Below are 26,567 nucleotides of genomic sequence, written 5' to 3' on the forward strand. Positions count from 1 at the left end.
TCTTTGAATATGTTTTACTTTAAACAAATTTCGTTTCCCTTGAGACAATTTCTTTAGGAACTAAGTTTTGTCTCTCTTGAAACAAATTTTGTCTTTGTCTCTCTTGAGACAGTTTCCCTTTAAACAAAATCTTTGAATATGTTTTTCCTTGAAACAAATTTCGTCTCCCTTGAGACAGTTTCTTTTGAAACAAAGTTTTGTCTCTCTTGAGACAGTTTTCCTTGAAACAAATTGTCTCTCTTGAGATAGTTTCCCATGGAAAAAAAATCTTTTGGAACTAAGTTTTGTCTCCCTTGAGACAGTTTCTCTTGAAACAAATTTTTTCTCTCTTGAGACGGTTTCCCTTGAAACAAAGTTTTGTCTCTCTTGAGACAGCTTCTCTTGAAACACCAATCTTTGAACATGTTTCTCTTGAAACAAAATTTTGCCTCCATTGAGAAAGTTTCTCTTGAAACACAAAAAAACCTTTGAAATTGTTTCTCTTGAAAAAATATCTTTGAAAATGTTTCTCTTGAAACACAAAACCTTCGAGTTCGACTACGCTCAGCTCAAAGGCGCTATCATTTACATCATAGCTCAAGGCAAGAATAGATATCTATCAACAAAATTGTCGAGTTCATTTCCATTTAGCTCGATGACACCTCAATCACACTACTGTCTGGTTGCAGTCGAGGTTTTCAAGTCGAGAAGAAGACCTGAGTTAACCGTGCCTCAGTGACAAGAAACCGTTTTCAGCAGCATAGCTTAAGTTGAGAAAAGCTTTCTATCAACGAAGACCTTTTGAGTTCGATTTCATTCAGCTCGAAGGCCTATGAACCACATGATGGATTCAATGAAATACTTTCCAGTCGAATTTCCAACCAAGGTCTTTAAGCCGAGAAGAAGACCAAAGGGCAACGAGAAGTCGCATCCCAAACTGCGGCTTCAATTCTATATCATTTCGAGATGGACTCGACTTCCCGACGGAGTGTCATCCACAACTCAATTCGACATAGAGTTTTTCTTAATTGAAATATTAGAGTCAATTTTCAACTCCACCGAACGAAAATTAGTGTCTTTTTATCTTTGTCCTATTTTTTGTTCCATGAAAAAAGACAAAGAGGGACAGTTGTAGACACTAATTTCTCACCAAAGACTCCCACAGTCGCACGCCATATGCTTCTCAACCAAACGCAGTCAACGTTGTTTTTCTCGGCACCAAGTAGCACCGTGGAGTTAGAGGACACAACAAACAACAAAAATCAAGTGTTTTAGTTCGGTTGGGACTAAAAAATTCGAACTAAAAATAGCAAAATCATGGGCTATAAATGGGTGGAAGAACACGATAAGAGGGGACTACTTTCGAAAGCCACAGGGATACCAAAATTCAAACCCTTTCAGAAAATATAAATCAAGAGAGAAGAAAGAAGGGAAGTTACCTCGTTCTCCATTGGAACCGGAGCCACCGACGCTACTTCATCAGACTAGAAATCGTTCATTTTTTTTGAAGAGACAGAGAAAGAGAGATAGTCGAGATCGAGGTTCGATCGGCTTGTATTCATCGCTGATTTAAAACAACGATGGCTTCCTTCTCTCTTTGCGCCGCAGTGAGGAAAGCAAAAGAATGAGAGAGCACAGATGAAAGAAATGAATTCACGCGTGAAATAAGAGTTTTTTGAGTTTCATAGATTTTTTGGTTTAATTAGAATACTAGCCATTAAGGAATTCCTCATTTGTAGCGGTGGAATAATGTTTTTATTTTGGAATCACTATCTTACTTTTATTTTAATTTAATCATTTATGTTTTATTAAATTTTTTTCTTTCAAGGTTTTAGTTTAAATATTATTTTTATTTTATTTTTTTAACTAACCCTTTTACTTTTTTTATTTTATTCATTTTCTTTTCTTTATTTATTTATTTTAATTAATTAATTAATTTTTGTTTATTTTCTTTTTTTACTAACTTTTAATTATCTCTGCTACCTATTTTATCTTAGAATTTTTTTCCTTGTATTTATTTTTATTTTATTATCTAACATTTTGTGGCATTTTCAGTGGTAATTTTAATCGATCAAAGGTAATTATTCGAATCGATATTTTAAATTTAAATTTTTGATTTTCGCCATAAAGACAACCGATAAATTAATTGGTACTGAAAGGGCGGTTCAAGGGTGCTAATCTTTCCTTGACCGTAATCGACTCCCGAACCCGACACATTTATGGTGAAACGCAAATCAAGTAAGATGGTGTTCGATCAGCCCAAATCTTGTTTTAAAATGATCGATGGCGACTCCAAACCATTTTTCTTAAGTCGAAACCAAATTCTGGGCCCAACCGAAAGACGGTTCCGACAATATGAAAATCCAGATAATATTGAAACATACCTGCCAAAGTACAACTTTTGATGATGTAAGCACTAACAAGCCCAACCTACAAGGAAAAGAAAAACATCACACCTTGGTGTTAACTTGGTATTCACAGAATGAATCAGATGTGCATGAAAAGATACAACCACCCCACTATAGTGCTTGCTAAAACTAAATACAAAAATTTGCCAAAACACTCGAGAGCAAATTTAGGATCAGCATTTGTGAGAAAAAACTCTGGATCGCATTGAAAAGCACCACATATGTTATATCATTTACAACCCATCACTCCGAAAACCATACTGTAAAGTAACGGAGTCTCATCCTGACTAAGCACCTACACCATCAGATAGAAACAACTCGATTTTAGCAAGTTTAGTATTCTAGTTTCAATTTAGAAAAAAATGTTAGCACAATTTTAATCTATGAATACCTGCAGTATGCGAACAGAATCTGTTGCAGCAATCATTGCACCAATTGCTGAAAGTCATAGGGAACAATAGTGAACACACTGAAATAAGAACATACATTTTGGAAAATAAGGGAGCAATAAGAGAGATTACCTAGAAAATCCCCAATATCCAAGGAGCCAATGTCCATTTCCTTGAAGGTGTTAATAGCATAAGCATACAAAGGAGAATGGCAGCAACAAAAAAACTAAAACATTACGAACCAAGAAAACCATAAGCATACAAAGGAGAATGGCATCAACAAGAAATGAAAATAAAACATTACGAAAGAACACAATCAGCATCTGATGTGCCTAATTAAAAGTCATAATTCCATATAGGTTCTCTCAAAGTTTCCTTCATAGAAATTTATTATCCGCTAATGTTTTATTCGTGTTGTTCCTCTAGTTTGAAAGGAGACAATATGAACAGCTTCAAAAAATAATAAACTGGTCACGAAACAACATACTACCAATGCATCATAGTGGAGACCGTCATAGATCAGCATGACTCTTTCAGAGTAGTTATTTTCCTGTCATGAAGGTCACATTTAAAAAGAAGAGGAGAGTCAGCATTGATAACAAAAAAAATTGACCACTCGAGACAAAAAAGAGAGACAACGTCAGCATTCTAACCTGACCAAACAAATCGCAACGTGTTGTCTGAATATCATACGCTGCAATTTCAAGGCCATAATAATCTGCTAATATTTAAAGCTCAATGGCGCCTTCAAAATGCAAAATAAAGCTTAGTAATCTTGAACATTTCCCATAAAAGCCCCAACTGTATGGGTTTGAATACCAACATATAAAGCTTAGTATTCTGTAACGGTTCTAGCCATAGATCAAAGTCTAAATACTAGAATTCATTAGCTAACATAAACTGCAGACAAAGTTTTGATATACTTCTTCAGTTTCCATGCAAGAATAAAATGATCTAAACAAAGCGCTTTGACAAAAAAATCATGAGAATAAGCATATAAGAACTTGTCTCAATTCTGGAGCTTTTGTCTTGTCATGATCCATAACATACCTAAACACGAGGAAATGAAGAAAAATGATCTCAAATGAACAATAATCACACCAATCGAACCAATAAAAGTTAAAACGGAAAGTTATCGATCTAGTAGTTTAATGAGCAAACCCAACAGCATTGAAAAGGCATCTGTTGTCTGATGGAATGACCCTTCTAACAACAATACCTTCCATTTTGCAAATTATTTTGAACCTAAACAAACAAACAAACAAAAGAACACAAAATTAACTTCCACCATTATACAAATTTGTAATTGAAATAGCTAAGCAACTGTTCTTTAGATTCCATAAATATACACACAGGGAAACAAAACTTGTGAAGATGAAACAACGAACAATAGATTGATCAAAGAATGAAACCTAGATAATATAATTCAAATGAAATTTTCTTTAAGCAATTTGCAAATATCTTAAAATAAACAATGAATAGTTTGAACAAAAAAGAAAAAATGGCAATAAAATCAAAAGAAACAGTAAAAGACATTCAAAAGAAAAGTCAAGACTTCGAACCTTCAACAAAGAATCATTCAATCAAAGAAAAGAGATGTTGTCAACAAGATCTAAAACCAACCCTGATGAAAAATCCTATCAACAAACACGAAATTATCCAAATTTATGAAATTAAATTACCTAAAACGCAGTTCGAAAAAGAAGATGCAGAAGAACCCAATTTTATTACGAAAAAAAAATGCCCCCCAGATCTTGAACCCGCAGGCACCAAGAATAATAGCTTTAAATAAGGGAACTTCAAAGATAACACTAGGACATATATTGAGCCGTTCCGGTTATCGTCGCCGACGTCGTTGAAGAGCTTCTTCTTGTCAGATTTTTTGAGGGCTTTGATGGAATTTAGAAAGTGAGCTCGCGAAATGGAGTGAATGGCGTTGCTAAGCTTGTCGTGTAAGTTCCAGATCTTCTCGAGAACCGCCTCGATTTCTTCGATCTCCATATCCCATTTCATTTCAGAGGTGATGGTAGAGCCAGAGAATTTCGCCCTTGTTGGGGGGAAATGATTTAATTTCTTTTTATGAAATGAAAACAAAGAGTAACGACGGAAATAAACAGGTATAGGAAGAAATAATGAAAAAAGGATAAGGGATCTAGGTTTGATATAAATTCATCCTTTTATGGCGTTTATTTTTAAAAAACACCACTAAAAGTTAAAGTCTGTAGCGTCGTTTGTATAAAAACGCCGCTAAAGTATTACGTTGTCACAAATGCCGCTAAAGAACCCTATTACGGCATTTGTATAAAAAATGCCGCTAAAGTACTAATCTATCGCGGCATTTGTTGGAAAAACGCCACTATAAATGATACCTATTGCGGCGTTTATATAAAAACGCCGGTAAAGTACTACTCTATCGCGGCTTTTGTTTAAGAAACGCCGTTAAAGTATTATTTTGTGGCGTTTCGATTGTAAACGCCGCTATATGCTTAAAGTTTGTGGTGTTTACTCTCCAAACGCCGCTAAAAACACCGGTAGAGAATAGTTTTGCTGTAGTGGAGATCAATACTACTAGGTTTCAAAAAGAAATAAATGGTTGTGTTGATCTTTAAGACATGATGAGCAGCAACTTAAACAAAAGCTTACCTTCCATTCGAAGGGTTTTCATGATATGATACACCCTAAATCTTCTTTTAAGAGTTCTATAAACTCTATAAAAACAAAATACGTGATTAGAGTTTTTGAAACAAAAAATGGGGTTCCCATTGTTATCGACTTTGAATTTCTATTTTAATTATAGTGTTCATATTGTATGATTATATAACTCTTAAATATACACTTATTTTATAATTTTTAGAACACCCATTGTTTTCTCATTTCTCACTTTCTTATTTTTATTTTTTATTTTCTTCATCCACAACTCAAACTGTTAACGTCCCTTTCTTCAGTCCTGAATCAATTGGTACGATGTCGTTCACTCGTAATTTTATGACGAACTTCTCTGACTGAGCTACCTTCAAACTATTTTCTCTCCCTTTTCCTTTGGTTCTTCACTTATTCTTTTACACTATTAAATTTGGTTAAATTTTGTGTTTTAGTTTTAAAATTCTTGAAACTTGAGTGCGTTAAAATTAATGAATTAAATTTAAATTTTGGATTCAATTCGATATATTTGAGTGATTTTGTGAAGAATATTTAAATGTTGAATTATGATATATGAAATTAATGAAAAATATATTAAATTTTTATAATTTAAGTTGAAGTAATTTGGATACTTTAATTTATATGTTGAAAAAACTAAAATTACTTAATTGCTAATTAAGATTTTACTTCTTTGATAACAGATATCACTATTAAATTATTAATCAGTGAACTCTAATTAATAATTATTGTAATTTGTAAATTTTATAATTGTAGTACGTAGAAGATGAATGACAATAAGATTAACCCTACATAAAAGAAAAAGAATGAAACTTTAGATTGGTTTGTTCAAAATTCTAAAAGAACTGATGCAAGTTCTTCCTAAATGTCAACTTGTGTCTCATTATCAACTCAACCTTCAACAACCCAAGTTGAGCAAAAATTTTATTTCTCTTCGTGTAACATGCTCCAAACTCAAGAAATCGGGATTGAATTGCGGAAAAATATGATGATATAAGAAATGTTGTTTTACAAAATACACCTAAAAACAAAATTATCAATTATGGTGCGAAAAGAAATACCAAAATAATTGTAAAAGATCTTAATAAGGATTATTTTGAAATACTAGACGACGAGTACAGTAATGTATTTCAAAAAGATCAAAAGATTTTGTGTGTGTTGATAAAAAAAAGATGAACGAACAATTGTTTCGGAATAGTTCATGTGGGAAATACCGCCAATTTGTCTTTTAAAAAAACTATATTTTGTTTGTTTAATGAACATTTTTTGAGTTTTTCCAGACGTCGTGAGTATTAGTGTGATGGGCTATCAATATAAAAAGCGAACTTAACGGTCTTTAAACTATAATCTTATAAAAAACACAACTTGTATATTATATATATTGTTTTATTCACTAATTTCAATTACTCTTATTGTTTTTTTTAAATGAAGATTGTCGTTGATATTTTAATACACTTGAAGATTTATTGAATGTTGTTGAATCATCTTGTAAGTAAAAGGATTTGCTTAGAAAATAAGCTGAAAAAGTTACAAACATCTTTAAAAATTGCGAAATTATGACCGGAAAAATTTAAACAAAGAATACGACTTAGATAGATCATATGATACATGTTGGAGGTCTCAGTAGAAGTCGAATTTGAATGTGATTGATTTATATTATGCAATATATACAGACAAAACCTTGATGATTAACTTGATAATTATATTACTGACATGTAGAAGGATCATAAATTTTGAGTATCGAAGGATATATGTGAAATTCCCATAAAATTAATCGAGATAAAGAAACATCACATGTACCAACAAGCCTATTTACTTATAAAGTTAATGTTGATTCTTCTCATAGGATCTGCAAGTGTATAAAAAGTTTTTTAAAATGAACATTGTAAAGAATAAGTTACGAAATATCACAGGTGACCAATTTTTAAACGATTAATCACTTATTTAGAAAGAGATGTTCTTTAAATTGATGATGAAGGAATCATGAAATGATTATAAGAATTAAAAATTCGTCGAAAATAATTTTAATTATTTTTAATATTGACAAAATTGTGTGCTTTTTGAATGGATTATTATTTTGGATTTTGAGTTATACAACTTTTTCTTCTTGATTAATAGGTTTACTAATTCGTGTTTGTTTCTTAAATGTTATTATGATTTAAGTATGTATCTCATATATATTCTCTTGTTAATTTTTACACTAAACATGATCTCTAGATAAATCTTGTTAAATGCATGCTCCCTGATTATTTTTCTATACTTAGAGATCATATTGGGTTTAATAGCTCGCTTCAATTTTTACTCTCCTTTCAAATCAACCCATACTCAAGGGATCACTTCGACATCATCTTAAGAGTCTTGATTTCATATTTGTTTCTAATTTTCAAGTATTTCTCTTACTACTATTTATTTTTTAGTTTATGGCTTTTGGGGTGTTTTATTATAAATTTTATAATTTTTTTGGTTTAATGAAAAATAAGTGTTCAAACAATACTTAAAATTAACTTTAGGTGCCTAAAGATTCTTCGTTCAAAATAGGTACCCAACGTACCGATGTACTCACGAAGGGGGACTAACAAGCAAGGTCTTTCAAGAAATTCTAAACAAGTTTGGGAATGGCAAATATTCACTCACCAGCTTGAGGGAAACTGTCATAATCAACCATGTAGAAGTCTCTTTTGTTTAGGAGTCTTTAAAGATAACAAGTTCCTAGAAGTCTTTATAATCTCAGACTCAAGATAAAATTTTATCTTTAGTAGAAAAGTCCTATTAGAAACTAGCAACTTAGTTTTTTTAAACTACTGTAATCTCCTAAATTCAATAATCAAATCTCTTTCATTACATCTTTTATTATTTCCCTCTTTTTCTATTTATTTATGTAGATTATAACATCACTATAGCAAAACTGTTCTATAGCGACATTTTTAGCGGCGTTTTGAGAGCAAACACCACTAAATTTAAACATATAGCAGCGTTTACATTCCAAACGACACAAAATGGTAACTTTAACGGTGTTTTTATTCAAAACGCCGCGAGAGAGTAGTACTTTAACAGCGTTTGTATAAAAACGCCGCAATATGTTTCATCCATAGTGGCGTTTTCAACAAACGCCGTAACATAATATTACTTTAGGCGATGTTTTATACAAATGCCACAATAGGTTCATCCATAGTGGCGTTTCTCAACAAACGCCGTGACAGAGTTTTACTTTAGCGGTGTTTGTATAAAAATGCCGTAATAGGGTTCATCTATAGTGTCATTTTATAACAAACGCTACAAAAACGCGTACTTTAGTGACGTTAATAGCGACATTTTTATAGTAAATGTTGTGATGACATTATACATTTCTAGTGTTTGTTATAAAAAAAATGTCGCAAAAACACGTGCAATAGTGGCTTTTTTAAAAAACGCCACCAAAGGATCAATATAACTCACCCTTTTCTCCTGCCTGATCCTTAAAATCATTTCAACTCTTCTTCCCTAAAAGTTTTTTCTCTTGTACAACAGTGGGCCTCTCACGATTCCAAGCGACGTCGTCTTTTGTCTCTCCCGACGACCAAATCGGGCTTCTTACCGGTGAACTATAACACGATTGCATGGTTTGATCACTTCTCTCACTACTGAACTTTTTCATTTTTGTAAATGTGGGTATTCTGAAAATAGGGAAAAGCCAGAAAGCTAACATATTTGAGAAAAATAATAGCTTTCAAATAGGAAAACCAATAAAATCCCGCTGTCATTTTCATTTCTGTCTCAAAAATCAATGTTCTTCTTAAACGTATAAGATTTGAGGCAACGTAAATGAACCATCCCTCAAGCCATGTGTCCAAAATTTGGTTGGATATATTCTAGGTGACTTATGTTAGCTTATTTTATAGTTTATTGGAGTTGTTTTTGATGTTTTATGGAAAGACTGGGGTAGGGCTCTTACCCTTTTGTTCCACAGTACTCTTTTTTATCCAAGTAGTTTGAGTTTGGGAACAAATGGTTGTGGTACAAAGAGCATTGTGTTCTTTTCCTTAGCTTTATTTCCATAATGTAGCTGACTGAAAGGTATTTGTTTGAATGCCAAAAAGAAACCAATGCTTGGACTAAGACTCAAGGTTATTATAAGGCTGATCTAACACTCACCAAATTAGTATAGCATAAGAAAAAACATCTATCTCTATGTGGAATTAAGGTTTACAAGTTAAGTTTTTACACCAGTGCATTTGGAGATAGTGTGAATTCTTATTACTTTGTGTGTTGGATCTATCCTGCACGTCTAGTGATATAGTTTTTCTAATTTTTGAAGGCCTATGAAGTAGTTTCTTGGTTCTGTTAATGCGTCAATTCCATGATATTTTGTTTGGTTTGGATTTGGTTTTTGTTGATTTTTAACTGCTATAGTTGTTGCAATTGAACTGTGTCTTTATATGCTTCATTTGCTTAAATGGACTTATGCATCATAGATAAAGGATTTACATCAAAATACATGCAATAAGTAACTCAATCACCCAAATGTATGGACAGAGTAAGAGAAATTGATTGTGGATTAAACTTCATAAAATTTAATCCACAATATCTAAGCAAAATCGTCGAAATGTCCACGTGGCGTATTTGCTCTGACATTGGATCAAATTATCGTTGGGAGGCTTCCGGTCCGTTCTTGCCATCGAAACCCGATGATAACCCGAAAGGAACTCCTATTGATCCATACCCTTCCATGGTCAATCTCTTACTTCAAGGTAATAATCTCTGAATCTTTTCGCCGCTATATTTTTATTTCGTACTCTCAAATTTCATAGATCGTGCGCAGGATGTTCGAAGCTTATTGAGAATGATAATAGAGGAATGGATAAATACCCGATGTTTAGATCCGGATTGGGGAAATCTATGGCATTGAAAGAATCTTCAATGGCAAAGGCAATATCTATCATCAATGAATACAACGCTACCTCTACTGTTACTCCAAGTAAACACTTCTATATTTTACTTTAATTTTTTTGTTTAATGCTTGATTATGTTCTCAAGCCACCACCAATCAATTTTCATATTGTAGGTGAAAGGTCGTTATCTGTTTCAAGTGAAGCATTGAAGCGTGCAAGGAGTCTTGTTGGTGAACCGGAGCTAGGGGGTTTATTTGGTGAAATGGATAAAAAGCTTCTCCATATATAGTTTACACGGAGGAAAAACTTAACGATGCTTCACCAAACAAGGAAAACTGTTTTTTACTTCCTTTCCCCACAAAGGAGCAATGAAGACTAAATTCTAGTGAATAATATTTTTTAATTGAAAGTGAAATAACCTAGACTAAATTCTAGAGAACAATGTCAAACTACATTATATTTAATTTTAATGTTTATAAATTTTAATTTATTTTGTTGTTAAACTTTATGGTTGTTATTTATATAACATGATATTAAATTTAAGTGATGTAGAGCAGAAATGAAATATGCAAAATATCAATTAATCTTAGCTAAAGAATGGTAATTAGCGGCGTTTGTATCCAAAAATGCCACTATTGATATGACCTTTTGCGGCGTTTGTTCCAAAAACGCCGCTATAGATCTCAACCTTTTTGTGACATTTGTATCGAAAACACCGCTATAGATCTGACCTTTTGCAGCGTTTGTTCCAAAAATGGCGCTATAGATCTCGACCTTTTGCATCGTTTGTTCCAAAAACGCCACTATAGATCAGACCTTTTGCGGCGTTTGTTCCAAAAATGCCGCTATAGATCTCGACCTTTTGCGGCATTTGTTCCAAAAATGCCGCTATATATCTTGACCTATTGAGACGTTTTTATTCCACAAACGTTGCTAACATTAGCGGCACTGGTATGGCTGGCGCTTCTTGCGGCATTTTTCCTATCACCGCGAGTGCTTTTAGCGGCGCTTAAAACGCCTCTAAAATTCTATTTTGATGTTGTGCATGTTTAAACAAAGTATTTGCTTTTTTTTCCTTTTTCTATCACACTACAAAAAGGTGTAACAAGGTTTACCTTATTGACCCCAAAGGGAGATACGTTACTCGTGGCACATAACAAACAATGAAACAAGATCCAACAACCACTCTTGGGTTTCAAATAATTTCTTATGCTCTTCATCTTTCCATTCTTTATTTGCATTATCATGGTTTCGTATTTCCCTGATTATGGGCAAGAATAATTTTTTAATCATTCTAAACCCCCAAAAAAAGTTACAATAAGTAGGAAGTTCTAAACTCATACTTGATTAGGTCATCTTGTGCACTATATGTTGAAACATTTTAATATTTCGATATAACAAATTAAGGTTAAATGGATTTTAAGATTTTCCAAATGATTTTCTAAGTATATTCGATATAACTATTCGAATATCAAAACATTACTCCAAATATTTCAAAAATTATTTTTAATCCTTACTTAAGTGTAAAATTAAGTTTTAATCATAAAACAATTTCAAAATAATTTTACAAAGTATTTCGAACCAATTCAAAGCCAAAAATTCCAGATTGCTCAGAGGGAACCGATTCCCCCCATAGGAGGAACCGATTCCCCCCTGAATGGTTTGGCTCCGAGATTTCCAGAATGCTCGGAGGGAACCGATTCCCCCCTGTTCAACGGTCGAAATATTTGAATTTTACACTTAGGGAACCGATTCCCTATGAGAGGGAACCGATTCCCCCCACGCTCCAAGCTGTTTTATTAAATGTTTTCACACTAAAACGGCTATAATATCTTCTCTAATTATCCCCAACGTTCAGAAGTGATCCAAGGTGTATTTAAGCAAGCTTAGAAGCCATTGATCAACAACAAGAAACATCAAGCAACTAGAATCAAGAGAGAATCAAAGAGAAAGCATCAAACCTCAAGTTTGAGCATTTCAAGCCTATTTTCATTCAATATTCATTTTGCTTTCAAGAACACTTTTTGTGCTCAATTGTATTCATCTTTGAGTGTTCTTTTCTTTGTTCTAGAATTGTGCAAACATCTTACCTTGTGAGGTTTTCTTGTAAGTTTGCAAATTTGTAATCTTCTCTTTGAGAAAAGAGTGTTCTCAAGAGTTGGGGTATACTCTTGAGGGAATTGTAAGGTTATCTCTTTGGCCTCAAAAGAAAGAACAAATTAGTGAATTTGTTGGAAAATCCTTAGTGTGGATAGCTAAGGTAGTGGACGTAGACTTTGTTTGAGAAAGTCGAACCACTGTAAATCGCTGTGCAATTACTTTCAATTTTCTGTAAAAGCTTCCACAAAATTTTTATTGCCAATTCACCCCCCTCTTGGCCAATTTCGTCATTCGATTAACTCAACAATTGGTATCAGAGCCTAACTCATTTGAAGGTTTTATCGCCTCTTGAGTCAATTCGGGAAGAGTTATATCGATTATTAAAGTCATCAATGGCCTCCGCTTCAAACTTCGACTCCGGTCTCGATTCGATGCCCGTCAACAAACCTCCTTTCTTCAATGGAGCTAACTACGCCTATTGGAAGAATAAAATGATGTACTTCATTCAAGCAAGTGACATGGGAGCATGGAATGCTGTAGAAGAAGGATACATTAAGCCTATCACTCATCCAAGGTTGTGGAGTGAAGGAGATACAAAAATGTTCCAGCTCAACTCCAAAGCCATCCATATTATCTTTTGTGCTCTTGGACCAGATGAATACGGAAGAGTTTCATCGTGTACAACCGCCAAAGAAATATGGGACAAGCTTCAAGTCACACATGAAGGTACCGATGAGGTAAAGAAATCAAAAATTAGTATTCTAACGCATAGCTATGAAAATTTCAGGATGAAACCAAATGAAGACATCAAAGCTATGACGGATAGATTTTCAACGATTGTCAATGGTCTCAAATCATATGGAGAGATCATCTCAAATGAAAAGCTTGTGAGGAAGTTAGTCTACTCCCTCCCAAAATCATGGCAATCAAAGAAGACGGCAATCATCGAGTCTAAGGACCTATCGTCCTTAACTCTTGAAGAACTTATCGGTTCACTCCTCACTCATGAGATGATGCTTGAAGATGAGGTGGACCTTGATAAAGTTGAAGAGACACCAAAGGAGAAGGAGAAGAAGAAAAATATTGGAGTTGCTCTCAAATCCACAAAAGATGAGAGTGATTCTAATGATGATGATGATGACGAGGAAATGGCATTGTTTGCCAAACGGTTCAGAAAAATGATGAGACCTTACCAAGGAAGAAAATTCAAACAAAACGAAGGCCTCAAAAATGAACCAAAAGAGAAGGACCCAATCATTTGCTATGAATGCAAAAAGCCGGGGCATGTCAAATATGATTGCCCACAATTGAAGAAAAAGGGTCAATCAAAGAATAAGCACAAGGCTCATGTGGCTACATGGAGCGATGAAGAAGGTTCCGATGAAGAGGAACAAGAAGTAGCAAACTTGTGCTTGATGGCATTCGGGGAAGATTCTAAGGTAACCTCTAACTCATCCGATTTTGATGATTTATCTTATGATGAGTTATTTGAGGAGTACAATGGGTTGGCTTCGGATTATGAGAAATTGTTTTTAAAATATAAAAATGATGTTTCAAAATTGAAAAATGAAAACAAACTCATATCCAAAACCAACAACGATCTTGAAAGTAAAATCAAAAATTTGCAAATCAAACTAGAAGAGTTTGAAAAGAAAAATTTAGATTTGCAAAATTTACTTTCAAAGATCAATGATGATCATCAAAAGAAAATTGATGATCTTAAAACTTCTTTTGATAAAGTTGAAACAAAACATTTTGAAAAAGGTGGAAATTCAAAATCCAACTTTGTTAGAAAAAGTTTTAGAAACTACAATCATAGAGGTCCCCAAAGAACCTCTAATGGAAAAATCATTAGAAGTGTGTGGGTTCCTAAAGAACTCATTACTACTAAAGATAAAAATATCCTACACAAATGGATACCTAAGGGGACTAGGATTTTGGAAACTAATGAATATGGACCCAAAAGAATTTGGGTACCAAAAATCAAAAATTAATCTATGTTTGTAGGGAAAGGAGCATTGCTACAAGGCACGGGAAACAAATTCAAACTCATGGTACCTTGATAGTGGATGCTCAAGACACATGACCGGAGACAAAAGCCGGTTCATAGAGCTTAACGTCAAAAATGGAGGAGAAGTGACTTTTGGTGATAATTCAAAAGGTCACATTGAAGGTATTGGTACAATAGGTAATACCTCTTCCATACAAATTAAAAATGTTTTATATATGAATGGATTAAAGCATAATCTATTGAGTATTAGTCAATTATGCGATAAGGGATTCAATGTCTTGTTTGAAATTAATGGTTGTAAAGTTATTGACATTGCATCTAATCGGATTATGCTTGTTGGTCATAGAATAGGAAACATTTATATGGTGCATTTAGATTATATTGATATGACTAATTTATGCCTAGTTGCTAAGGATGAGCATGATAGTTGGTTATGGCATAGGAGACTAGGTCATGCTAGTATGAGTGTTTTGCAACGGTTAATTCAAGGAGACTTAGTAAGAGGGTTGCCTAAGCTTAAATTTGATAATGATAAAATCTGTGATGCTTGTGCTAAAGGAAAACAAAAACGAGTTTCTTTTAAATCTATTAATGATGTATCAACTAGTAGAGTATTACAATTGATCCATTTAGATCTTTTTGGGCCAACTAGAACTACTAGCTTGGGAGGAAAACAATATGCATTTGTCTTGGTAGATGACTATTCTAGATACACTTGGGTTCTATTCTTAAGTACTAAAGATGAAGCATTAGAAAATTTTATCACATTTTCAAAAATAATCCAAAATGAAAAAGGTTACTCTATCACTAGTGTTAGAAGTGATCATGGAACTGAATTTGAAAATCTTGGATTTATTGAGTTTTGTAATTCTAATGGTATTAGCCACAATTTTTCAGCACCTAGAACCCCTCAACAAAATGGAGTTGTTGCGAGGAAAAATCGAACTTTAGAAGAAATGGCTAGAACCATGCTTTGTGAAAATAATTTGCCAAAATATTTTTGGGCGGAAGCCACAAATACCGCTTGTTATGTTGTAAATCGAGTAATGATTAGGCCAATTTTAAAGAAAACTCCATATGAAATTCTCAAAAATAAAAAGCCTAACATTAGCTATTTTCATCCTTTTGGATGTAAATGTTTTGTTTTAAACAATGGTAAAGAAAATCTTGGTAAATTTGATGCTAAAAGTGATGAAGGAATTTTTCTGGGTTATTCCTTAAATTCTAAAGCTTATCGTGTATTTAATAAAAGAACTTTAGTTGTAGAAGAGTCTATACATGTTGTTTTCGATGATAATCCCCTTCCGAGGAAGGATTCTTCTGTTAATGATGATGTAGGTATTGTACAAGCAAATGACGTTAGACATGACGTTGGAGAATCATCATCAAAGGAAGAAACAAAAGATGAGGAAACTCATGATCCCCTCGAGAATCCAACCATTGAAGAAAGGGAAATATCTTTTCCAAGAGAGTACAACTATGTCAAGGATGGTGAAATTATAGGTGATCCATCAAAAGGGGTAACTACTCGATCTTCTCTTAGAAATATCTGTAATTATGTTGCATTTATTTCATGCATAGAGCCTAAGAACATCAAAGAAGCATTAAAAGATGAACATTGGATTATGGCTATGCAAGAAGAATTAAATCAATTTGAGAGAAGTAAAGTATGGACATTAGTTGAAAGGCCTAGTAATAAATCTACTGTAGGTACTAGATGGGTTTTTAGAAATAAACTTGATGAAAGTGGTAATATAGTGAGGAACAAGGCTAGACTTGTTGCTCAAGGCTATACTCAAGAAGAAGGCATAGACTATGATGAAACATACGCTCCCGTAGCTAGGATGGAAGCAATTAGAATGTTATTAGCATTTGCATGTTTCAATGAATTTAAATTATATCAAATGGATGTTAAAAGTGCATTTTTAAATGGTTTTATAAAAGAAGAAGTGTACGTGGAACAACCTCCAGGTTTTGAAGATTCAAATTTTCCGGATCATGTTTTAAAATTGACAAAAGCTCTTTATGGTTTAAAACAAGCTCCTAGAGCTTGGTATGAAAGATTGTCAAATTTTTTAATTGAAAAAGATTTTTTTAAAAGGAAAGGTTGACACTACATTGTTTTTAAAGAGAAAAGGTAAAGATTTATTAGTAGTTCAAATTTATGTTGATGATATAATATTTGGTTCTACTAATGATGTTCTTTGCCAAGAATTTTCTAAGCTAATGCAAAGTGAGTTTGAGATGAGCATGATGGGGGAGCTCTCATTTTTCTTGGGACTCCAAATCAAGCAAAGAAAAGATGGCATCTTCATTAATCAAGCTAAGTACGTCAAAGATATGCTCAAGAAGTTTGGACTGGAAAATGGGAAACCTCATAACACTCCAATGAGCTCTTCAACAAAGCTTGACTTAGATGAAGGAGGTAAATGTGTAGATGTTAAATTATATAGGTCAATGATTGGCTCTTTGCTTTATCTTACTGCAAGTAGACCGGAAATTATGTTTAGTGTTTGCTTATGTGCTAGATTTCAATCATGTCCTAAGGAATCACATTTACTAGCTGTTAAGAGAATCTTTAGATACCTTAAGGACACTCCTAGTTTAGGACTTTGGTATCCTAGAGACTCTAGCTTTAGCTTGCATGCCTTTTCTGATGCGGATTATGGAGGATGCAAATTAGATAGGAAAAGCACCTCCGGTACTTGTCAATTCCTTGGAAATATGTTGATTTCTTGGTTTTCAAAGAAACAAAATTGTGTTGCATTATCCACAACTGAAGCGGAATACATTTCAGCCGGTAGTTGCTGTGCACAAGTTTTATGGATGAAACAACAACTTTTATATTATGGAATTGAAGTAGGTACCATTCCTATCAAGTGTGACAATACTAGTGCTATTTGTCTCACTAAAACTCCCATCCAACACTCTAGAACTAAGCACATTGAAATAAGACATCACTTCATTAGAGACCATGTCACTAAGGAAGATGTAGTTCTAGAATTTGTTGATACTTTGCACCAATTAGCGGATATCTTTACAAAACCCTTAGACAAGGAAAGATTTTGGACACTTAGGAGAGAATTAGGTTTGACCAACCTATCTTCACTTAGTGTTTAAAAATAATTTTAGCACTTTTAATAAATCTTGAAAAAATGCTTATAATAATAATTTTTGATTGCATTCTTGCTATTAGTTAGGGGGAGTTTGTGATTCTTAGTGAAAATTAATTTTATGTTCAAAAATCGATTAAAGATTAATTTAATTGTTTGAACATAATTAATTTTTGATATATGAGTTGCCAATACCACTAGAAAAGATTAATTTAGCATTTTGTGCTTAAAAAATCGAATTTTAGCATTTTGGTGCAGAGGGAATCGATCCCCCTTGAGGGAACCGATTCCCCCTTTGAAGGGGAACCGATTCCCCCCCACAGGGGAATCGATACCCCCCTGGGGTTCTGTTAAAATCGACAGAACACCCCCAAAATCCCAAACCCTCATTTTCCTCTCTCTTCCGCCGCTCTTCACCTTCTACACCCTCAAATCTCCATTTTTGTCTCAAATCGACGATATTAATCGGAATTTACTTCATATATCATCTTCTAAACCTGTTGAAATCATTAAAGTCGTGCAAACAACATCTAAATCCCCTCAATCTTCATCTTTCAAGGTAATTTTTCTAAACTCTTTATTTCATTATTTTTGAACATAGGATTAGTTTTAATTAGTTCTAGGTTGAAATAGTGATCGGGCATTGATTATTTAGTGATTAGAAACTAGATGTTACAACTAATTTCATCAAAAACACAAGAATTTTTCAATTTTTTTTTAATTTTCGAAATAAAAAAAAATGTTATTTTTCAAATTATTGTGTTTTGATTAAATTATGTTGTTATTATGAAAACTATACATATATTGTTTCTCAAAACCATATTTTTCAAAAGTTTCTCAAAAACTTTGCCCATTAGGATTGATTTAGAGAACCTTGAAATATTGAGGACTCAATTGAGTTTTGAGATTAATTGAGTTGCATACATTTGTTTTAAAATTGCAGGTTATTCTATCTATTCCGATTTCCTTCACCATGTCAAATCCTAAACGTCCTAGGTCTTCATCTAGTCGTTCTAGTCGTCAACCAAATCCACCTCCAAATCCTCCTTCTATTCCAATTTCTAATCCCAATCCCACTGATCCTAACTTGACTATTCAAAATTCGTGTTTTAATCATCCTGGGTCTAGAAATCACCGATTTTGGTATTATCAATATTTCGATTCTTACAAAATCCGGGAAGAACGTATTCCTTCTCGTCAAGCTATGTTAGCTATCAATTTTAAATATCTTCCCATTTTACAAGTATGGAAATTTGATAAACTATTTGATCTTGAACCCATCGTTTACCATCAACTTGTTCGTATATTCTACTCTAATACCGTATGTGTTAAAAACCAAGCTGAAACCGAAACCATAGGAATTCGTTCCTACCTCCTAGGATAATTCTTATATATTGACCCGGCATATATAGCCAATACATTTGGATTAGATAATGATGGTATTTCGAATGAAAAACAAATTTTAGGTTTTCGTTATAAAAGAAGAGATAGTGCGAGTGTCTTAGACCTACATGAGCGTTTTCTTCATCTAATGATTTCTTGGTGGTTTCGACCATCCGGAGGTCGTTATTCTACTCTTAGAGCTTTGGATCTTTGGTGGTTACATTATTTCGAAAACCGTATTAAAATTAACCTACCTCAGATTATTTTTGCTGAAATTGTTGAAACCGTAAATCTTGTTCCTAACAAGAAACACTGTTCATCTCTAGTTTACGGTTGCTTTTTGAGTAATCTGTTTTCCAAAGCTGGGCTTAGAGTCGGTCTAGATGCCGTTTTTCCTCTTAAGAAACAAATAAATCTTCTTTCCTTAACGAGAGCGGGATGGGTAAAGGACAAAGAAACCGGTGAATGGGTTCGATCTTCTACTCCGGGAGCTAGTTCTTCACAAGCTCCACCCGAAGCTGACGAAGATCCCGAGCTTGAGCAATTAATGCAAGATATCGATGAAGCCGAAGATGAGCCTGATCAGCCCGAAGAGCAGCCCGAGGAGCAAGCACAACAAACGCATCAAATGCCTCCATATTTTCAATCCTTTATGGAGACATTCGATTTCCGATACGCTACCATGGACTCACGCTTTTCCTCTATGGAGTCTCATTTATCCACAATGGGAGCTCAACAATTAGAGATTCTTCGGGAGATGCGTGCAAACAATGAATCAACCAACGCTCGTATCAATGAACTCACACACGAGATGGCCGCTATGCGAGCCCGTTTTCCTCCTACCGATCCGGATGCTTAATTTTATGTTTATCTTTAAAACTTTGAACAAAATGAATATTGTTTCAACATTTTGAATTATTTGATTTTGTGGATTGTTGGATTTTGGATTTATGAATGGTGTGAACTTATATGTTTGGTGTTTTATTCATTTTTGCATCATTTACATTATCATTAGCAATATGACCAATTTTGCCATATCACATTATTTATGAATATTGATTTATGAAACTAATGGCTAATCTCTCTTTTGATTGTGATCTTAGCAGCTAAAGCTTATAATTAATAAATCAATTGGCTAAATAATTTCAAAACCTTGTTTTACAATGTCTTTTTGATTTAACAAAAAGGGGGAGAAGAAAAGGTGTTAAATGTTTTTACATAACAAATTGAAGAAGTGTTAAAGTAAGGGGGAGTAAATTTCAAAACTTGATTTCAAAAATCTTAAAATTACGAAAATGTTTTGTTATATCAAAAAGGGGGAGATTGTTGAAACATTTTAATATTTCGATATAACAAATTAAGGTTAAATGGATTTTAAGATTTTCCAAATGATTTTCTAAGTATATTCGATATAACTATTCGAATATCAAAACATTACTCCAAATATTTCAAAAATTATTTTTAATCCTTACTTAAGTGTAAAATTAAGTTTTAATCATAAAACAATTTCAAAATAATTTTACAAAGTATTTCGAACCAATTCAAAGCCAAAAATTCCAGATTGCTCAGAGGGAACCGATTCCCCCCATAGGAGGAACCGATTCCCCCTTGAATGGTTTGGCTCCGAGATTTCCAGAATGCTCGGAGGGAACCGATTCCCCCCTGTTCAACGGTCGAAATATTTGAATTTTACACTTAGGGAACCGATTCCCTATGAGAGGGAACCGATTCCCCCCACGCTCCAAGCTGTTTTATTAAATGTTTTCACACTAAAACGGCTATAATATCTTCTCTAATTATCCCCAACGTTCAGAAGTGATCCAAGGTGTATTTAAGCAAGCTTAGAAGCCATTGATCAACAACAAGAAACATCAAGCAACTAGAATCAAGAGAGAATCAAAGAGAAAGCATCAAACCTCAAGTTTGAGCATTTCAAGCCTATTTTCATTCAATATTCATTTTGCTTTCAAGAACACTTTTTGTGCTCAATTGTATTCATCTTTGAGTGTTCTTTTCTTTGTTCTAGAATTGTGCAAACATCTTACCTTGTGAGGTTTTCTTGTAAGTTTGCAAATTTGTAATCTTCTCTTTGAGAAAAGAGTGTTCTCAAGAGTTGGGGTATACTCTTGAGGGAATTGTAAGGTTATCTCTTTGGCCTCAAAAGAAAGAACAAATTAGTGAATTTGTTGGAAAATCCTTAGTGTGGATAGCTAAGGTAGTGGACGTAGACTTTGTTTGAGAAAGTCGAACCACTGTAAATCGCTGTGCAATTACTTTCAATTTTCTGCAAAAGCTTCCACAAAATTTTTATTGCCAATTCACCCCCCTCTTGGCCAATTTCGTCATTCGATTAACTCAACACTATACATTTCATCAAGAACTTTGATCATAGGAGTTATTAGAACTCCAAGTCCTGTACCACAGGCTCCTTGATCTTCTCCATTACTAAGATGCATTTCAGATAACTGAGACTACACACCAACCTGTGCTAATGCGTGTAAAAATTCATATATTTGTACCCTGAATGGCTCACCAGACCGGATTGCTACCGTTGTAAGAGCTCGAGCAGCAATAATGCGAACCTAATATGTTCATACAAAATAAGAAGAATACAGAAATACATAAATTAGAGCAACATCACTCTAGAACGTTGAAATTTGAAATAAATTTGAACATGATAATGTATAGCACACATAGGCCATTGCCAACAAACACTAAGAACATATCCAAGGATCATATCGAACAAAAATAATGCTCACATCAATCAACAAAACTACAGCAAAGTTAATATACTAGAAACAATTATTTACAATGAATACATGTGCATGTGTTTAGCAGTTCAAGGGTATTCCATTTATTCAAATATTAATGGAATCGGCTTAACCAAATAGTTTTACTGCCACATGCCTAGAAATTCTATTTTCTACAGCATTTTTTCCAACAATAAAATGAAAATCATTCTTTCAACAGCAAATAGATTTGCTGCATACTGATATGAGCAGGACATATTTTGGACCTATATCAGACCTGTCCAACACAGCTGGATGCCCTCCAAATATAGAGAAAAATATAGAAATATTTGGACATACCCGTCTTCAGTTCATCAAATCATAATCATAAGGAAAAGCGCCATTAACATTGAAGATTGAGGCAGAAACATGCTGAGCTTTAAAAATGAACACATGCCACTCTAGTGCATGTTAAAGCATCTAACAGAAACAAGAAAAATGATCAGACAGATATCATACAAGTTAGTGTCCTGCATGACAAAGAAACTAATCGAGGGACTGATATATTTAAAGTTTTATTTCTGTTAGGGTTTAATTGCTAATTTTATGGTTGAGGGTTATATTTGTATATTACCTTTCTAATGTGTTCTAGAAACTTAAGTATTTCTATTTCTACTTCAGACCACATATTTGTTCAAGTTCTATGTAAATAAGAGTAATTCTTTAAGATTAGGGGAGCAAGAAAATCTGTAACCATTGCTTGGATCCATTGACGGTGGTAAATCATAAGCATGTATTACACTCGTATTACAAATGAGCTGCAGTGCAATGTGCAACATTATAGAAAACCGTAAGCCTTGTTTGGATAAAGAGAAGGGAAAGTGTAGAAACGAGCTCCATAACTGGTACATTAGGATATATTTTTCCTAAGAAATAGGAACAGTCGTTAGCTGTTTCCTATTTAGTTACTTTTCTACTTTGTAGAATCGAGCTCCATAACTGATACATTAGGATTTATTTTTCCTAAGAAATAGGAACAGTCATTAACTGCTTCCTATTTACTAGCATATGCTCCCTAAACCGTGACGGTTTGTTACCTTCCAAAGCTAATTACACACCTAAGTTAATGTCAATGAAAAGGAGCACAGAGTAGCATATGTTTACAGGAAATAAAGACTCAATCACAGAAGAAACACATCAATTGAAACTCATACCTCCCAGCTACCACTGAAAGCACACCTCTGGAGTCGAGTCAATACACCTACTAGAGTGGGCTTACGGGAGCTGGCAGCAGCAACCATTTTATCCGCATCTAACATCATCGATGCAGTACCAGGAGGCGTAGCAGACTCCCAAGCATATTCTGAAGCAGCATAGGTAGCATTTTCCCCACACCTAACAGCAGCTCACTTTAGCATAAAAATGACTCAAAATGCAAATTTAATTTAACAGAAAAGATTCTTACAGCTGCTTGGACCAATCTCTGTAACGCTAGAGCTGACTTTGGATCAGATGCAGATACCCTGTCTACTGATGTAAATCCAGACATTGGTCCAGGCTGTGGGGGCGGAAGGTCTAGAACAATAGTGACTGCTTCCAATGCTGTGTGTTTCCCATCAGGACCAGCTCCAACAAGACAAGTCTAATAACATAACAACGACTTAATCAGTATGTTCGGAGATGACAACTCAATCTGTCACATGCATTTCACAAGTCTACTCTGAGTGGTTGGTATGTAAATTTTTTGAAATTCTAACTAATAGACGCTTCTTCCTGATACAAAATTATGGTAGTCATATATAGTGTAAACTGATGTATATGTGGAAAGCTGCCGTGGTTTAAAAAACTATTAGAAACGGAGTTTTTGTTCATCTTAAACTGAGTTCTAATTTACTTGGGATTAGGTTTTATCTTTTCAGAAGATAAGTTTTCTTATGAGATAAAGGTTAAGGAAAAGATGCCTAGTTAAATTCTACTTCTGATATTCTCTGCCTAAAAAAGCAGGCTGGTTTTTTACTTTTCAAGTAAGAAATAAGTACAGAACTTAAGAATGAACAGGTAACGAGGTTGAAAACTCATTTAAATAAATACTAATTGTAATTCCAATGTTAAGCAAAAGTGACCTACAAGCACACAAGCAAGTGCATAAAAGACAAAAACTTGAATGTGCAAGGATAGGAGAAACTAAAAGTGGAAATGCAAATAATAATACGCGCGTAGAGTACTATAAATGCACTTCTGGTAAAGTTTGGCCCCAATATTATTTTTGTCCCAACAATTCGAAAAGTCACATTTATGTCCTGAAACCTGGAATTTGTACAAAAGCACTCCATCCATTAACCTAGCAAGTAACTCTTTCATGCCAACTAGAACTTACAGCCCAGCAATAGGTATTACCAATCGACAAGTTAACAGATTATACAACTATTAGATTGATGATATTAATTTCGTCAATTCAAATTTGAGCACAAAAATTGGGACATTTTAAATGATTATGACGAATATGTTATTTGAGTAAGTTCTAGTTATAACATGAGCAATTTACAGTCCAAAAGGTAAAGGCAGATAAAACAACAGGTACACAATCTATTATCAAGAAGAAGGAAAGGAAACTTACTTTCCAAAGAAGTTGTAAAACATCAGCATCGATCTTCCCTGGAACTTCAGCAGCAAAGATCCTTGCAAGTTCAAGAAGAGTGACAGCCATATCTGGTGTAGGCTGGTAAACCAAAGAATTAAAACATTATATGTACATGTTGAAATTATTTCTGCTTCAGCATTAGTACCGAATCTATATAACCTCCAAGTTTTAGGGACACGGACAGAGCACTGCATACAAACAAATAAACTTGTTTTTTTTATTATCGGATTATATAACAGGTAACCCTTTGCCAACATTCATTCACCTCAAGCCAATGTTCAGACTCTAAACTAGGTAGGACCTATAATGCTTTCAAGGGAGGTACCACCCCAAGACAATGCCGCGTAATTCCAATTACAGTCCACAAGGTCCAACCAGATTACCTAATGCTAAAGAAATATTGAAAGCTTTACTTTTGAAACGGTTTAAGCATGTGTTGATCCTTGTAGTTACAAATTTATGAATTTTGGTCCTTTTCTTTATTTCAATAAATTAAGTCCATAGATTCCTATTGAATGTGATTTCAACCCCTCAGTCAATAATCATCATTACATTGATTAGGTGAATTATTAGTTTTATTTTTGTCAAATAGAAATATGAGTAATAAATTCAGAAGAATCTTTAACAAAAACTATTAGAATTTATTTTACATCGTTTGCAGTTAAGTTGACGTGTGACATACCTAACTGGGTAAAAAAAAGAAACATGTCAGTTGCCATGTCATGAAAGGTAGCCATTCATCAATTTTACAGTTCATTCATCATTTTAAATGATGCTTATTAACTAAGAGACAAAAAAGTCAAAGACTAAGAAGACCTAACTCATGGAAATGGAGGAAAATAGATTGTGGAGGAGAAAAATAGAGTGGAGGACAGGAATATAGGCAATACAAAAACAAACAAGTCTGAAACACATTCTTAATAATGTAAGGTAATCACAAGTTCGCTTATCACATACCCCAATTTGTTAGAGATTGGTGAACAGAAAGAAGGCCTTCATTTAAAAGAAAAAAATATTTGCCAATCAAGCTTTAAAAAGTTTTTGCGATGGAGCAGAAGGATACTATAAGTTGTTTCCATTTTGTACCTTAAAACGGGCATGCAACGTCAGCAAAACATCATTCAAAAGCGTTGCTGGCCAAGCTGGGTCAGAAAGCTCAGATGCAATAATGGATTTTAGTTCATCAAATGATTCATGTGGACTTTGCATCCAAATCAATCCCTTGATCACCATTGCCCGAACATAAACACACTCACAAGCCACAGTGTTCTAACTTCTTCCATAAGCAAAGCTAGCATGCCTGCAATTGTATCCTTGCCACCAGCTGCATTGGATACACCAGTGGTTCTTCGGATACCTACAGAAAAACAACAAGGAACATAAGAAATGTAAGACTTCAATAAAAAAATTATCAGGTCACTATTCCACACATTCTGAAAATAGTAAAAACAATGAATCCATCAACCACAAAATGTAACCAGATACAAGGAGATATGTTGCATATACATGCAGAAGAAACAAGAAACAAGGGCACATATGAAACTAGAAAGAGTGTAGAATAGATGTGACAAATGAATGCTTAAGGTTCATTGATAATAGCCGCATTTGAAAACTTAGGCTTCCTGATCAAGAAATCCGCATGGAGACCACTTTTATCAATATCTTTAAAGTTTTTGAGTTGCATGGAACATATTGAAATACCCTGGAAATTGCCAAAATTTCTGGTTTTTAGTTTTAGTTTCCATAACCAAATAAGGTGCGATTTTCTGCCAGTCATTTTTTCCTATTTTCTTCATGTCATTAATTTTCCAGGACAACAGTTGAAAATCTTACAGGAAGAAAGCAGACTAGAAATTCAAAAGAAAGGAATCAAAAGAACAAATATGGCACTGTTGGGAGATCAGTTTATTATTGGCATCAATTATTTAATTATTATTTTAGGAAGGAATCAGATTGAATCAACTCTTAGCGGATATAAGGCTCTCTCTAACACATTCCATAAACTAGTTCCACTTGTTCACCATAGGTCATTCGTGAGAAAGAAGTAGCAATCAGGGAAGAAGCGGTGCTAAGAAGGTTTTCCTACAAATCATCCGGTGACTTGATCCATAATGTGGGACCATAATAAATTGGCTTTAGAGCTAGAGACAATGAACGATCCTGTTACTATTGAAGAGTTTTTTTTATAAGAGTTGGAAGTCTTGTTAAAAACCCCTTTCATAATTACTAAAACTCTTGAGGTATTTGGTAAAAAGCGGAAGGGATAAAATAGTACCTCAAAATTTATT

At 33.9% G+C, this 26,567-nt stretch overlaps 1 protein-coding gene, 1 long non-coding RNA gene and 1 pseudogene across 2 annotated transcripts; all 3 read right to left on the minus strand.

Annotated features, from left to right (window-relative positions):
- Positions 1 to 2,616: 2,616 nt before the first annotated feature.
- On the minus strand, positions 2,617 to 4,002 carry LOC120175715 (annotated as a pseudogene).
- Positions 4,003 to 11,468: 7,466 nt separating this feature from the next.
- LOC120175776 lies at positions 11,469 to 21,395 on the minus strand. The gene is made up of 3 exons (XR_005521271.1): positions 21,272 to 21,395; positions 11,646 to 11,666; positions 11,469 to 11,563 (listed from the first exon to the last, which is right to left on the minus strand). It is a non-coding gene; the product is annotated as an uncharacterized LOC120175776 (long non-coding RNA).
- A 1,407-nt stretch (positions 21,396 to 22,802) lies between these two features.
- On the minus strand, positions 22,803 to 25,690 carry LOC120175775. Its single transcript, XM_039182339.1, has 4 exons — positions 25,366 to 25,690; positions 24,256 to 24,357; positions 23,104 to 23,280; positions 22,803 to 23,001 (listed from the first exon to the last, which is right to left on the minus strand). Exons 1-4 carry the CDS (start codon positions 25,510 to 25,512, stop codon positions 22,957 to 22,959), a joined length of 471 nt encoding a protein of 156 aa, XP_039038270.1. The 5' UTR covers positions 25,513 to 25,690; the 3' UTR covers positions 22,803 to 22,956.
- Between the last annotated feature and the right edge of the window lie 877 nt (positions 25,691 to 26,567).

Source organism: Hibiscus syriacus, unplaced genomic scaffold, assembly GCF_006381635.1.
Source record: "Hibiscus syriacus cultivar Baekdansim isolate YM2019G1 unplaced genomic scaffold, ASM638163v2 tig00112215_pilon, whole genome shotgun sequence".
NCBI classification, from domain to species: Eukaryota; Viridiplantae; Streptophyta; class Magnoliopsida; order Malvales; family Malvaceae; genus Hibiscus; species Hibiscus syriacus.

Coding starts and splice junctions, on each gene's coding strand:
- LOC120175775 (XM_039182339.1), bottom strand. CDS start 25,512: ATGGTGATCAAGGGATTGATTTGGATGCAAAGTCCACATGAATCATTT. Junction 24,358..25,365: donor CGTTGCATGCCCGTTTTAAG/GTACAAAATGGA, acceptor TTGGTTTACCAG/CCTACACCAGATATGGCTGT. Junction 23,281..24,255: donor TTTTACAACTTCTTTGGAAA/GTAAGTTTCCTT, acceptor TTATGTTATTAG/ACTTGTCTTGTTGGAGCTGG.